Below are 14,787 nucleotides of genomic sequence, written 5' to 3'. Positions count from 1 at the left end.
AGTTGTTATAGATCAGGCATGTCCAAATTCTGGCCCACGGGCAAATTGCGGCCCTCGTTTCAGTTTAATGCGGCCCCACTGGTAATTTGGATATATATCTTTTGTGGCCCCAAATTTAATCCGAGCGCCGCTGGGGATATACCATATTTATCGTTCTGGCAGCCCCAGAGGGGGCTGGACGAGTCAGATTACATACAGGAGAAGCTCCTGTTTACTCGGCGGTATTTGTAATAGGAAGTCCTGTCTCCTGGGCTGCCATTGGACGACTGTTCTGTCTATCATAGGAGGTGTGACTTTGTATTAAGGAGGCGGTGAAGAGGAGATCCTCCTGTATAAAATCGGATTGCGCTGGCGGCAATGGTGAGGCTGCACTCGGTCAGTGACCCTTACTTTGCTCCACAGTTTATTTTACCACACACACACACACAGCAGCAAGAGAATTATTGGGCAGTGTATTTGTTAATTTGCATTTCATTTTAATGGTTCAAAGAATGTCAGGCAAAATGGTCGGCACACACACACACACACACACACACTTTATCAAATCTGACCCTCTTTGAAAAATGTTTGGACACCCCGGTTATAGATCCTTGTGGTTTAGGAAAATAGAAAATGTTTAATTGGCTTCCAGACTGCAATCGTTTTTAGGTTTAGGCTAGGTTCACACTGCTGCAAATTCAAAATTGTGTGATTTTACAGCCGCAATTTCAGGGAATGCCAGTCTATAGAACTGAATTCACATCGCACACGGATCAAACTCGCACAGGACCCTCCCCCCCCCCCCCCCCCCCCCCCCTGCAGCTTAGATTCGCACCGCACCGATGTGAATGGCACTAATGGAAAACAATTTTAATGACTTGTGAATTTGAGCGATCGCAACAGCTCAAATTCGCAAAAGAATTTGCAGTAGTGCGAACCCAGCCCCCATCTCCTCCGAGACAGAGAAAGGGACTGAGGAAACAGATTCCCTAGTCCCTCTCAGCTGCACTGAAGATGAATGGACAGGAGACAGCGGCTCCTGATCAGTCATAAACTGGAGGATCATAAAGTTTACAATGCTCAGTTATGAATGGACAGAGTCAGTGATCACCGACTGCACATTCAGAGAAGGAAGAAGCCGGTAAATTATTTTACGAGCTCCTTCCACCCTGACAGATTCGGGACAGAGGGGGAGTGAACGAGGACACAGGTGGAAGACCACACAATAGACAGTCGGGAATGATCAGTGCGGCAGTTACAAGCACCAATCTTCCTGCGTGGCCTTCAATAAAAGCATCCGACAGCCGCTTCCCCCCCACTGTTTTACCAATCACCCCTGACTGTCCAGGTAATGAGTACAAGTACTCATGCAAATGCTTGGCACCGAATACTATCAGTATCAGTGCAACCCTACCAGTAATCAAAGGCCAAACCCACACAGAGCAGATCATTCCAACAGTCTTCTGTATATTGAAATACCTCAAGTATAGCCAAAGCTTGTTTGGCTGTACTTCTATGGATCACAGGAGTGCAATTAGTTTTGCACGCCTGTGACCGGTTTTCAGCGCAGAGCAGGCTGAAGTCCTCCCTCTGCTGAAGGCACAGAAGTCTGTCCAGGCACCGCATAGTCACGACAATGGAGTCTGAATCCACCAGGTGCCTGGACCAACACACGGCTCAGCCTCTAAGTGAACCACTAAGAGCCTGAGCTATCGCCCCGCATTGAATCTATGCTGCATCTAGGCATTAAAGCAGACCTTCAGTAATGTTCTCATCTATTAAATCTTCTGCCCTTGTTTTAACTTTGGATAGTAAAACTTTTTCTGCCAGTAAATACCTTCTACAGTCCACTTCCTGTTTTGTCTGGTAAAAAGACTAGGCTTATGACATCCACAGCTCTCTTGTGAGAGTTTGCCAGGAAGGGAGGTGGGAGGAGTCAGATGGCCAATAAAAGCTGCAGAGCTGGAGGTGTGCCTCTAAATCCAGACAGCAGCTTTAGCTGCCCACAGTTAAAATGGCTGCAGACAGACTGAGTGGGGGGAGATTTCTGTATGTATGAAGTGATTGGATGGCAGAATGAGTGGGGGGAGATTTCTGTATGTATGAAGTGATTGGATGGAAGTGTCAGAATGGCATTGATTTTTCCATTCCAAATTGTGCGCAGCCTGCAGTTCCTCCAATCTTAAAAACTACTTTTAAAACATGGTGTAGTCTAAACTATGTGATCAATAAAGATTTTAACTTTAAAAACTCTGCACATGCACCAAGCATTAGGCACAGATTGTACTTGCAATCGCTAGCCAAATAGCTTCGCCCCTAGGCACCGAGCGCATGCAAATAAGTGACCGGGCTTTGGTGCCAAGCGGCCGCATGTGTGCAACAGTGGCAATAGCTGTGCTGAGAGCACGCACCCTGCACCCTCCCGGCAGCTAACTGGCTGCAAGCAGCGAACTGAAGCTTTCAATGACATGACCTTAAGCCCCACCCCCAGGCATTAACCCCTTAAAGGGCCAGCAGTTGGCTCTAAGGGGTTAAAATAAATCTTGTGGGTGAGCTTTTATTCACTTCAGATGGTTTTTGAAATCCAATACAAAGCTACAGGTATGCAAAATCTGTTCAAAGCAGCACAGACTCAGGTCAGGTGGTCAACTGCAGGTCAGGTATACCAGTCAATGGATGATTTCAGAAGCGTCTTAAACTAATGGAATCCACACAAGACTAAAGCCCATTGACACAGGCTCTTACTATGGATTTTCTAAACCAGTAACCAAGTCCAGGATAACCAGGCAACTAGCATTTTCAGAATGAGAACAAAGAATTTCTTATAAAAGTGTTCAAACCTGAATAACTTACCATTACTGGTTTGTTCCATACAGTTTGCTGGCAATGAGTGACTGCACTGCACTGTTTAGCGGTTCGGATATTCACACACCACACGCCTGGGCCATTGGCACACTGCTCAGTGCCGAACAAGGGGGTTGCCGTTACTGTAAGAGATAAAAAAAAAATTGTTATATATTAAGCATCGCTCTAAAGTAAGGCTGTCAAAGTCAGGCAGCAATTTACAAAAGATTGTTCTACTACTATAGCGTTCTTTCACATTAGAATCTTAAAGCAGTAATAAAACCCAAATCCAGCCTACCAGTTCTTCGATACGATGGTTACGTTTCCTTTTTTAGGCTTTCCTATCATTACCCGGTGACCCTGCCAGGAAGGGTTTTAACAGAAAAGCTTTCTGGCAGTTACAGGGATGAGATTGACCATTCAACACTGACAGGTGTGCTTAAAGTGATCAGCTTTTATGTAAAACTTCATCCCAAAAGGAAAAAAAAAAAAATTTAATGAGATTTCATAGTATTAGCTGTCAGTTTGTTACTGTATTTAAAACTGCTAGTACTTAACATTCCCCATCACCCTGACAATGGGGCAGTCCAAATCCCTGTGCTCCTTCATCCAGAGTGGTGTCTGAACAGAAACACACCACTTGTATTGTACAGATTAAAAAGGAAAACAGAGTGAAGAAGTCTAAGAAAACAAATGCAGCCACTACAGCCAAGAATTGGTAAGCTGCAATATATAACGTTTTAGGTTTAATCAAGCGTGAAGTATTTAAAGTCAACTCAAAATGGCAACCAAACCTTATAGATATACCTGGGGACCTACACATTACACATCTGCTGACAAGGCAATAGCTGCAGAGCCAAGTTCAATCAATGCTGATCTCTGTACAGATGTGGATGCACACAGCCATGTTATCTTATAATGTTCATCTTGGAAAGCCTGTAAGGTGACCTGACACCAGACCCCCTCCTGCTGTACTGTCGTCCAGTGGTCAGGGAGGAACATCACTTCACCGGTCCAGGGATTTTTAAATCCTCCTGGTGGCTTCTCTCCTTGCAGCATTGATCGGACAGGCTAGACAGATTCCGATTAGTCAGCGCTGTCCATGTGACAGTGCTGACCAATTAGAATGCCTCTTGGCTGTACACTTTAAGAGGCACAGAAAGGAGATTAAGCCGCATAATTGCTAGGACTCCCCAAAATCCCATGCAAGTAATGCCAGTCTATCTACATAGGGCTGAGCATGCACACCACTCACCTTGCTTGGCTATTAAGGCACCCAGCAATTTGTTGTGGGTGGGCTTTGTACAGATAAACCTTGTAAACTAAGATTTGTACATTGGGCATCAGATTGGTGAGGAGACCAGTATAAGAAGGTAACAAAGTATATGATTGCTACATTTGCTATAAATACATGTTTGGATTTTGAGCTAAAACTAGCAGTTCTATCCTGGCATGTGCCATGTCCTGGCTTCAGAGGAGTCCATCCAAAAATTGCAAATGCTCCAAGAACCAAATGTAATCTTGCAGCTTTGAAGCATTCTCACTTACTGAATAAGATGTTTCCTGCAGCCACAAATCTAAGCATTGCAACGCGTTTACAGCACTGAGCAGCTGCTTCTCCATGTTCAAGCGGTAAAACTGCTCCTCAACCACCTGCTTTTCCCGCCCCCACAAGATTGAGCCCCTAAAAGAAAACTAGTGCAGGCACCGCATCTAAAATCTATTAAGCTGCATATATAAAAATTGCGTTTTTAGGTTTAAATAAGCTTAAAGGGTCACTAAAGGAAAACAAATTTTTTGCTGAAATGACTGTTTATTGGGTATAAGAGACATAAAAGTTAACCGATTCCTTTTAAAAGATTAAAATTTGAATTTAATCTATCATATAATGTGCCTCTAGTTTCACTTTGTTTTAAAGGTACATACATGAAGTTCCAGGTGAGAGGTGAGTCGGGAAGACTCACAGAACAAAAACAAACAAATCCAGGGCAGTGTTTTGTTTTTAAAATGAATCTGATTGGTTCGGAGGAGTTTTAGACACACAGTAATGACAGCTTAGACCACCGTGAAAATCTCCCAGTATGATGGTTATAAGGAAACAGGCAACCAGGAAGTGTGGAGATTACAGCAGAATTACAGCTACTTCAAAGCAAAAACGAACAATAAGGACATGAAACCAGTACTGCAGTAAGGTAAAGGAAGCTATTTAGCTAAAAAAAAAAAAAAAAAAAAAAAAAAAAAAAAAAAAATTCCTTTAGTGACCCTTTAAGGCTAGGTTCACACTACTGCGAATTCAAAGTCGTGATTTTACCGCGATTTAAGAGACATCTGTGCAGGGTTCAATGTAAATCGCGGCCCGAAATCGCAAACAGTAGTACAGGAACTACTTTTTGAAATCGGTGCAGCGGCATCGCACCGATTAGGACGGTGCCATTGCCGACAATTGCCAGCAAATGCCGGAGATTTGAGATGCGATTTGACATGTGAAATCGCATCTCAAATTGTACCAAATCGTACCCAGTGTGAACCTGGGCTAAACCTCGGTTCACACTGCGGGGACCTCCATTTTTGTGCAATTTCCAGCGTGAATTGCTTGCGAGATTCATGAGACATTAGAGCCTATGGGATTCAGTCACAAAAGTTTTGCCCTTTGTTATACTTTGAGGTCTTAACGCAGCGTTAGAGAAAATCTGCAATACGCAAGCAGCTTCTCTACATGTGAACATTCTTCATGGCAAATATTTGTCTTCCTATAAAGCCAGCCCTTTGTACAGTGACATGTGATGAGAAAGGGGAAAATGCTGCAGACGGCAAACAAGGAAATAAACCAACAATTCAATTTTACTGAAATCTCTTCAGGGTAAAGTGAAATGTATACAAGGCATTATTTCAGTAAGCTCAATACATGAGAACATTGCAACGCCTGCATACAGATCAGAACACAAGCCCAAATCACTTGGCATTTACCTAAAGGATGAGCAAAGTCCTACAAGACACAGCCAGAGGCTTGTTTTGTCACTTATCCTTTTAACCCAAGTTCACTAAAAAATAAATAAAAAAAAAAGTGTTTTTTTTGGGGCTTCTGTAAGGCAAGCAGCAGATCTCTGGTGCCATGTAGGTCTCCTGTAGATCTGTCAGTCAGTGTGCCCGGGCAAGCAGATACAATCTGACAGGAAGAGAGAATGAACTACCATGGCGCTCCACAGCACAGCAGTAGTTCATTGAAAACTCCAAGCAGACATCTGCAAAGACACCAGGACCTTGTAGTTTTCCCATTCACAGGACACTGAACGAGTGATGCGGCAGGGTGAGCAGTGCCCCGCTCAGCCACTCTTAAATTGTGGTAGGCAGCAGGGGAAAGATTGCAGCTAGCCATCAGATAGGGGAGGTGTGGAGCATGGCAGTTTGCAATATGTTATACCCGAATATGGGTAACATGTTACAAATGGTTATCCTTTAAGTTCACACTTGCCCATTCTCTGCAAAGCAATCTGAGGGGGGTCACTTATTGTATGGCCAGGCAGCCACTGCCAGACTGTTCAGAAAGGCGATCCTGCTACCTCCTAAAATTATTTTGCCAAACAGCAATTTTCAATGCGACTATTGTATTGCACCCACGAGTCATGGCACAACCCTATTGACTTGGACGAGTTTAACAAGGGCTGCCACCTCAACTTCTCATGCTCCATTAAATTCGGCATGCCAGCACCTTAAAGGGTTTGTAAAGGAAATATTTTTTATATCTTATTGGCTTCTTTTACCTTAAAGTGGAGGTTCACCCAAAAACTTAATTTTTAACATTAGATTGAGGCTCATTTTGTCAAGGGGAATCGGGTGTTTTTTTTTTAAATCGAAGCAGTACTTACCATTTTAGAGATAGATCTTCTCCGCCGCTTCCGGGTATGGGCTGCGAGACTGGGCGTTCCTATTTGATTGACAGGCTTCCGACGGTTGCATACATCGCGTCACGATTTTCCGAAAGTAGCCGAACGTCGGTGCGCAGGCACCGTATAGAGCCGCACCGACGTTTGGCTTCTTTCGGCTACTCGCGACGCGATGTATACGACCGTCGGAAGCCTGTCAATCAAATAGGAACGCCCAGTCCCGCAGCCCATACTCGGAAGCGGCGGAGAAGATCTCTAAAAACGGTAAGTACTGCTTTGATTAAAAAAATAAAAAAAAAACCCCGATTCCCCTTGACAAAATGAGCCTCAATCTAATGTTAAAAAATGTTTTTTGGGTGAACTCCCGCTTTAATGCAGTGCCGTTTTCATGTACTCACTGTTCGGTTTTGCTCTCAAGTTGCTGTAATTCTTCTCTGATCTCCACAGTACTGGGAGCTTTCTCTCTGTGGTCACTAATCAAGGAGGTGTGATTACTGTGTGTCTAAATACCCTCAACACCAATCAGTTTCGTTTTCCAAACTATCACTGCCCTGTATTGGCTCTGTACATCACAGAAGCAGGAAACATGCAAAAACGAAACTAGAAACTGCAGGTACATTATATGATTGATATACATTTTTAAAAGGAATCAGTTAACTATACCCCGTAAACAGTCATTTTAGCAAAAAAGAAACATTTTTCCTTTACAACTCCTTTAAAGTGAGCCTGTGAGGTGTGACGATGACGGCAACAGACTACATCTGGAAAAGCCACGAAACAATCAGCACCTCAATTTATAAAAGGATTCAGTCCTCCAATTGTGCACATCATGGCCTTATGTACGGTATAGGGGAATTGTCTTATTCTTCTGCCTCCGTTATAGACCTTTACTTCATGTGTGGAGAATGCTGGACTCCTGTCCTATCAGGACACTAGATACAAAAATTAAATAAATCCACAAGCACTTTCTGCATCATGTGAATTCTGAATCATTACCACGGCTCCACTGCCAAGTACCATCAACTTTCTCTAGCCTCTCTTCAAATGTACCAAGTGTCAAACAACAAGAGTACTTGTTCCTCTACACCTGTACTCAAATAAAGTAAAATGATGTACAAGCATCTTGTATTATAGCACATGCCAGCATAGAGCACCATGGCAGGTTATGATACAAACAAAACCAGTGTGCCACCCCAAACGGAGGTAAAGGTATAGTTCAGTCAACAAAAGGCCTCATTCACACTGCAGCTGTCAGACAGGTGGGATGTTCTGCCCCTAAATACCCCACTATGCAAGGATGGCCATACACAGGTCAAATGCCAAGCAAATTCTTTAAAAAATTGTAATCAACAACCTTTGTTTGAATTTCACACCATTTGTGGGCCAGAATGGTGGATTTTCCTGCAGCCATTGAATTTGAGTGATTGGGCATGTTGGATTTTTTTTTGAAAAACGAACTCCTAATAAATGGAGAATCCCAGGCAGAAATCTGAATGCACTAAAGTTGCGTACAGGAGGGGAGCTTTTGGACAGGAAAGATGCCTGATGCATCTAATCACATGTTTAGCATTTGAGCGTTCATTTCAATAATTCTGGCCAATGAAATGCATAAACACCCAAAACCGTCACGCACCTAAACACATTGGAAAAAACTTGATTTTAGGCACATTAATGCTTTTCTCAACAGGAGAAAAGTAGGCATTAAGAGCCTAGTGTGCATGAAGCCTAAACCAGACCAAGATTTTATCCTTTCACACTGGTGAAAACTAGTGCAGGCACCGCATCTAAAACCTTTTAAGCTGCATATATAAAAAAATTGCGTTTTTCGGTCTAAATCAGCTTAAACCTCGGTTCACACTGCGGGAACTTCCATTTTTGTGCAATTTCCAGTGCGAATTGCTTGCGAGATTCATGAGACATTAGAGTCTGTGGGACTCAGTCGCATTGAAGTCACAAAAGTAAAACGGTTTTGGCGGGAGCCATTTACCTGCTTCCCATCCAGCAACTTACTGGAATGTTTCTGGATAGAAGGGGTGATATCTCAGTTATGGCTGCAGCGATGACCAAGACATACATTTTCTTTACCAGTGATTGGGTCTTGTGAAGGTAATCAGAGCAGCTAAAGGGCCACCTTATGTCTCCCATACGATCGGAGATCCTGGTAAGAAAGTGTCTGGTGGCATCTCTTCCTGAGACAGTGGAATGGATGTCATGCCCCCCACTGAGATGTCAGAAACTGGGTGTGACGAGGATTTAGTCACTTCTAGCTTCAGTCCATGTACCGGCCATTGCCAGCTTAGGAAAGCTTCAAATAAAAGCCATTTGAGTTTGATTTGAAGCCGTCAAGGGAAGAGGAGACATCCAGGGACCAATATTTTATATTATTACACACCAGATGTCTCAGTAAAGAGGAGGAGTCACTTATCACAAGAGGTTTACATTTCTTGTGATAGCAATAAGTGAGCAAAAATGTTTATCCAAAGTGTAAAAATAATCCTCATATGCGCCGGTCCCTCGCACATATAAAGTGAGCAATAATTCTAGCTTCAGACCTCCTGAAAAACTAAACTGGTAACCTGCAAAGGCTTAAATCTGGAGTTCCACCCATAAAAATGAACTTTACAGTATTAAAGAGCAATAACCATCAGCAACATTTGGGGGGGGAAAAAAAAAATAGTTTTTACTTGTCTGTTCAGGGCTGTTGCTAGTTGTAGTCTACCACTTGGTCTCTGTGGCACCCAACATAATTTCCCAGGAGTCAGCTGGCAGCGCAGAGGGCTAGAAGCGCGGTATTTGGTCATCACAACCGGGGCGGGTACTTCCGCCGCCGGCTTTTGTAACGGCAACCTGAGAAGTTCCCTGTATCCTTTTACTAAGCACAACATTTTTTTTTTGCAAAACAAACTGGGTATTCTGTTTGTGCATTAAAATTCATTAAAAAGTGTATTTTTTTCCCCCCCAAAATTTTAGATTTGAAAAACAGCTGCGCAAATACCATGCAAAAAAAATAAAAAAAATTGTTAGATGTAGGAGAGGAATGTCAGAATTTACCCAGACTGGAAAGAAAAGTAGATGTCAAGCCAAAAAACTTTCTATCATTGGAAAAATGCAGAAGGGTTGGAACCCCTCAGGCCCTTATAGTTATCTAATGCTTCATTAGAAATATAACCTCCATTCCTGTCCTGTTGACATCATACAGAAGGGAGGGGAACTCGCCAACAGCCACAGAATAAAAATAATTTTCTTTTAGTAGAAAAAGGCAATAATGTAAACACTGACAGATGTATTTGTAGAGCCTCACTTCCTGTCTGGCAACATTTTTGCAGAGGAAAGGAAGTTGGGGAACATCTCCTGATAGAAGTACAAACCCAGCAGGCGTTCTGTCAGGAAATGTAATGAAAGCTGGAAGTGAAAGTAAGGGGCAGCGATCACCTACACTTCCTGACACGATTTGTACCCCCGTATTTTATTTTTTACACACCTGTTCCTGGAATTCTTAAGGCTGCATTCACACCTGAGCGTAGCGTTTTGCCGCAAAATGCTACGTTTTTTTACCACGATTTGTCGTGGCGTTTTTTACCGCGATTTTGGACAGGTCTAGGTCTCTTAAAAACAGAAAAAACGCCCAAATACGCTCAATATGAGTGACAAAAAGGGTCCAGAACTTGTTTGAGCTTTAGGCGTCAGGCGTTTGAGTGGAGATGTGAACCATCTCCATTGAGAATAATGTATTTTTTCCCCTCTAGCGTTTTGGAGCTTCAGGCGACAAAACGCTCAGGTGTGAATGCAGCCTTAAGCAACGTAAACACATTTATGATCCCACACAGACCGGGATTAGATTCAGCAGCCAAAGATGCGCACAATGCTGAAATCTAAGCGCACATCGCATTAGGGGAGATTCAATCGACCAGAATGGATTTTCTCATTTGTGTCCCTGCCCCTCCACACCCCTCCATGGCATGTTGGTTAAGTGCTGCAAGTTTCCTTTTCTTCAAATGTAGTCCTGTCTGAGATCAGAAAACAAACACTGAAAAGTCCGTCATTACCTTCATTAGCTAGGAAACCCTCCTCTGTGCTCCGTCTATAGTGGATAGTATATGGGGGGGTGCATAGGGCTTGGCCATGAAATTTTGTCCCTCCTGTTGTGGCCGTTTCCATCATAATTGTGGGCATCTGAAGCCCATTTGGCAGGGCCAAGCCGCAGCTCTATGTATCTTAGATAAGCGCAGGGCAAGAGAGTACGCACCAGTGCCCCCAAAGCAGCCGCTTGCCATTGAGGACACTGGTGCCAACCGGGGACCCGAGAAGAGGATCAGGGCTGCTCTGTGCAAAGCCATTACACAGAACAGGTGATTAACACTTATTTTTAAAACCTGAACCTTTAACCACATCCCACCCGGCCACTGCATATATACACGGCCGAGTGCTCCCTCCTGAGTGGACGTTGAGCCCTGATGCGCACGTGTCACCTGGACACTGCACATTGCCAATTGGCAGGAGGGCTTTGCGATTGGCCCTCCTGATCACATGACGGCCATGTCCAATCACAGCCGTCATGTGACATAAATAGAGAGCTGGTTGCTAGGCAATCAGCTCTCCTCACACAGAAGTTGACAGTGAGGAGAGGGGAGAGATAGATTGTTTGTATATTATACATACACACACACACACACAATCTCTTTCAGAAGCAGCGGGAGGGGACGCACCTCTGCTCCCTTTCACCAGTGTTTCTCAGAGTTTACCCATTTTACCACACGAGAAACGATTTAGCAGGTCACACGGCTGGCCATAGAGGTTACCAGAGACTAGGTTGCCCCTGATTACCTCTATGGTCTGGGAGGACATCATGACATCACTTTTGGTCTAGGCCAGAAGTAAACAAGTTTTTTTTTTTGCTCTTAAAAAGCTAGAGGAGAGATTTGGGGTCTTGACTTCAGATCTCCATGAGGACCGGTCATCCATATTTCTATTGTAACAAGGAAGGTTTACATTCTTTGTAAGAAGAATAAAAGTGATCAAATAAAAAAGGGACATTGTAAAAAATGAAATAATATTTTTACAGTGCCCCCATCCCTCCGTGCACAAGAAGCGAACGCATGCGGAAGTCAGGCACACATGTAAATGGTGTTTGCACCACATGTGAGGCATCGCTGCGAACATTAGAGCGAGAGCAATAATGCTAGTGCTACATCTCCTTTGTATCTCTAAACTGGTAACCTGTAAACATTTTGAAAGTGTCACCTACGGAGATTTTTAATTTTTTTTGGTACAGTAGTCTGTCGCTATTCCACGAGTGTGCGCAGTTTTAAAGTGTGACACGTTTGGTATCCATTTACTCGGCATATCATCTTAGATTTTACAAAAATTATTGGGTTATGTACTATTTTTTGCATCAAAAATGCAAAAAAAATTAAAATGTTATTTAAAAAGATAAAGCAAAGCAGTTGAAAAACCTCTGCGAAAATACTGTGTGACAAAAATGATATTCTTTAGGGCAGGGGTCTCAAACTGACAGCCCCTCCAGCTGTTGCAAAACTACAAGTCACATCAAACCTCAACCTGTGGGAGTCATGTTTGTAGCTGTCAGCCTTGCAATGCCTCATGGGACTTGTAGTTTCGCAACAGCTGAAGGGCCACCAGTTTGAGACCCCTGCTCTAGGGTCCGATATATTGTTTTTTTTTTTTGTTTTTTTTTTAGCAAAAAATACTGCATTTAAACTTGTTTACAAAGTGCCAGAAAAGGCCTGGTCAGCAATAAGGATGAGCTTGTTTACAAGTGATTGTGGTGAGCAGGTTCCCCTGAAAAAAAGCCCTGTAAACAAGTAATAGTGCTTTTCTTTTTACAAAGTGAATGGGGATGAGGGTCCAGCTGCCCAACAAAGGTGTGCAATGCATGCGGTTGCAGCACTACAGCCTTTCAAGGGTTAGAAGGGTATCCCAGAGGCAGCAAACTACCATCATGGTCATCGTCCGTCTCTTCCAAATGGCGCTCGCCGACCTGCAGACCCATGTTTAACTGCTGATCACATGGAGCCCTTCCCCACTTCAGATCTAGAATGTTCTCCTTCAGCTATATGAGACCGCCAAGATCTGCCCCCGCGAAGGCTCTGCCTGGGACTGCTCAGCCACTGTGACAGCCCCCCCTACACATCAAGGCCTAGCCCAGGGCCCCCAGATAAGGGACTGAGACTACAGCCACGTCCATTTTCACATTTGATGAGCGATTGCACGTTCCTTTGATTCCAAATTTCCGTAGCCACAGTCCAGGCTGCCTGCCAAGTGCCTCTATATAGCATTGCAACCACAGATCGCTGTTCCGGGGAGCAGCGATGAATGCTGCAAGTGTAAACAAGGCCCTAAACAGGGAGATGATCCTGAACCTTCCACCGGGTGCGTCCATTGTCTGACACAGACGTGCTGGACCAAAGTCCAGACTGACTCCAGACATGGTGACCAGTCTTATCCCACAGAACACCCCCCCAGCACTGAACGGAGAGGATGACTAGGGAAAGTGTAGCTGGCCCTTCATAGAGAGGTTTACACATCAGAGGTCATGTATGAGCACACTAAAGGGAATGTGATGACTCATGGGTGACACCATGAGAAGGAGATCACAGGAAGCCCCCCAAATCCCTCTATGGGGGGTCAGAGGGGCCCTGACAACAATAAGCTCTCATAGGAGGAAGTCACCCCACCCCCACACCTGTTTACTTCCCTCCAGAACAATGCACACAGCAATGACCGGACACCAGGAAGTGCCCAGAAAAATGAGGCACCCAGGAAGAGCGCCCACACCGGGCACTGCCAGGACAAAGGTGGGGATAAGACGGAGCCAATAGACATGCGCGCGGCGCCCCTCACTATCCCAGGTAGAAACTTCTTCCTATCCAGCACACAGGTGTATCAGACCTCCCGCATGTCTCCGGCTACGTTATAATATGTGACCCAATAAATCTTACCAGCTGCGAGCGCACACACCAACACTAATATCGTCTTCATGGTGAATCCTGCTAGACGCCAAACACCAGAATAATCAACCGACCTCACAACGTCCTGATAACAGCACTCCGGACACGCCCAGATACGCCCACAGTCAGCTGACCTCGGAGATCCCCTCGCAGGCGCCGCCACGCCCAGGAACGCCTCCAGTCAGCTGATTATTACTCAACAGCTTCTACAGGAAAGCGGAAAGGGGGTGGTGGTAAACAGGAAGTGGAGGAGAGGCCATGTTATTTTAGGGCAGCTTGTTGGATGAGGGAGGGAAAAACCATGTTTAGTAAGGGCAAATTATATATAGACGTCATGGGAAAGTTGTAGACTTTGGATGGCTTCCAAGCATGTGACTTTAGGTGTTCTATTACTTGGGGAGTGTATGACCGATGTATGCAGGCTCTGACCTAGAAGGCTTAGTAATACTTTTTTTATTATTAATAAAGCAAACCTGAAGTTCCGCTGTAAGAAAAAGTGAGCGGGCAGGCTTTTATAGCAGAAGAGAATGCAATGTCGGCAATAAAATGCCCCTATCTCGCTGCCTTCCCCAGCAATGTAAACTGAGCTGCGCATGCGTGGCTCAGCTTACAGCGCATGCCCAGGCTCTGTTTCCTGGAATGACAGCCTCCTACACAGGAGTGACATCATCCCGGATTAGCCAATGAAGACAGCCGAAGACCAGTACACAGAAGAACATGCTGGCGCCTCTATAATAGCTTGATCAGTTTCACTGTGACAATTGTTTTAGCTGATATACTTACTCCATGTATATTGTCTTACATGTGATATCGCTCTCATATATACCAATTTTTGGAGATAGGCCCCATTCACACAAGGCGGATTCCGTCGCTACGGAGTCCTCCTGCTCCCGCCAGCTCAGCGGCAGATCTGTCCGCAGATCTCCGCTGAGCCGACGGATGGCAAGCTCCTCTCTGCTCACTGAGTGGGGAAGGGCTTGTCGGGCACCACTGTCTCCTATGGAGCGATCTGATGAAAACGGACAGCATGTCCGTTTTCATCAGATCTCACCCGATCCGATCTATCATGGATGGATATGGACATATCGCCATACGTCTGATTTTGGCGGATC

The 14,787-nt window shown here is 44.5% G+C and overlaps 1 protein-coding gene across 2 annotated transcripts in view; it reads right to left on the bottom strand.

The window, feature by feature from the left end:
- Window positions 1-13,799, bottom strand: part of LOC120908951 (prosaposin) — a 35,549-nt gene extending 21,750 nt beyond the window's left edge. For both annotated transcript variants that reach the window (XM_040320482.1, XM_040320483.1), the window contains exons 1-2: window positions 13,667-13,799; window positions 2,833-2,966 (exon numbers count right to left, since the gene is read on the bottom strand). In XM_040320482.1, coding sequence (XP_040176416.1) covers window positions 2,833-2,966; window positions 13,667-13,706 — 174 coding nt within the window. In that variant the 5' untranslated portion in view covers window positions 13,707-13,799. The remainder of the gene's footprint in view (window positions 1-2,832; window positions 2,967-13,666) is intronic.
- Window positions 13,800-14,787: the final 988 nt, after the last annotated feature.

The sequence above is a fragment of the Rana temporaria genome, chromosome 8, assembly GCF_905171775.1.
Source record: "Rana temporaria chromosome 8, aRanTem1.1, whole genome shotgun sequence".
Taxonomy (NCBI): domain Eukaryota; kingdom Metazoa; phylum Chordata; class Amphibia; order Anura; family Ranidae; genus Rana; species Rana temporaria.
The sequence above is the reverse complement of the archived record's forward strand: the minus strand, read 5'-3'. Positions and strand labels throughout refer to the sequence as shown.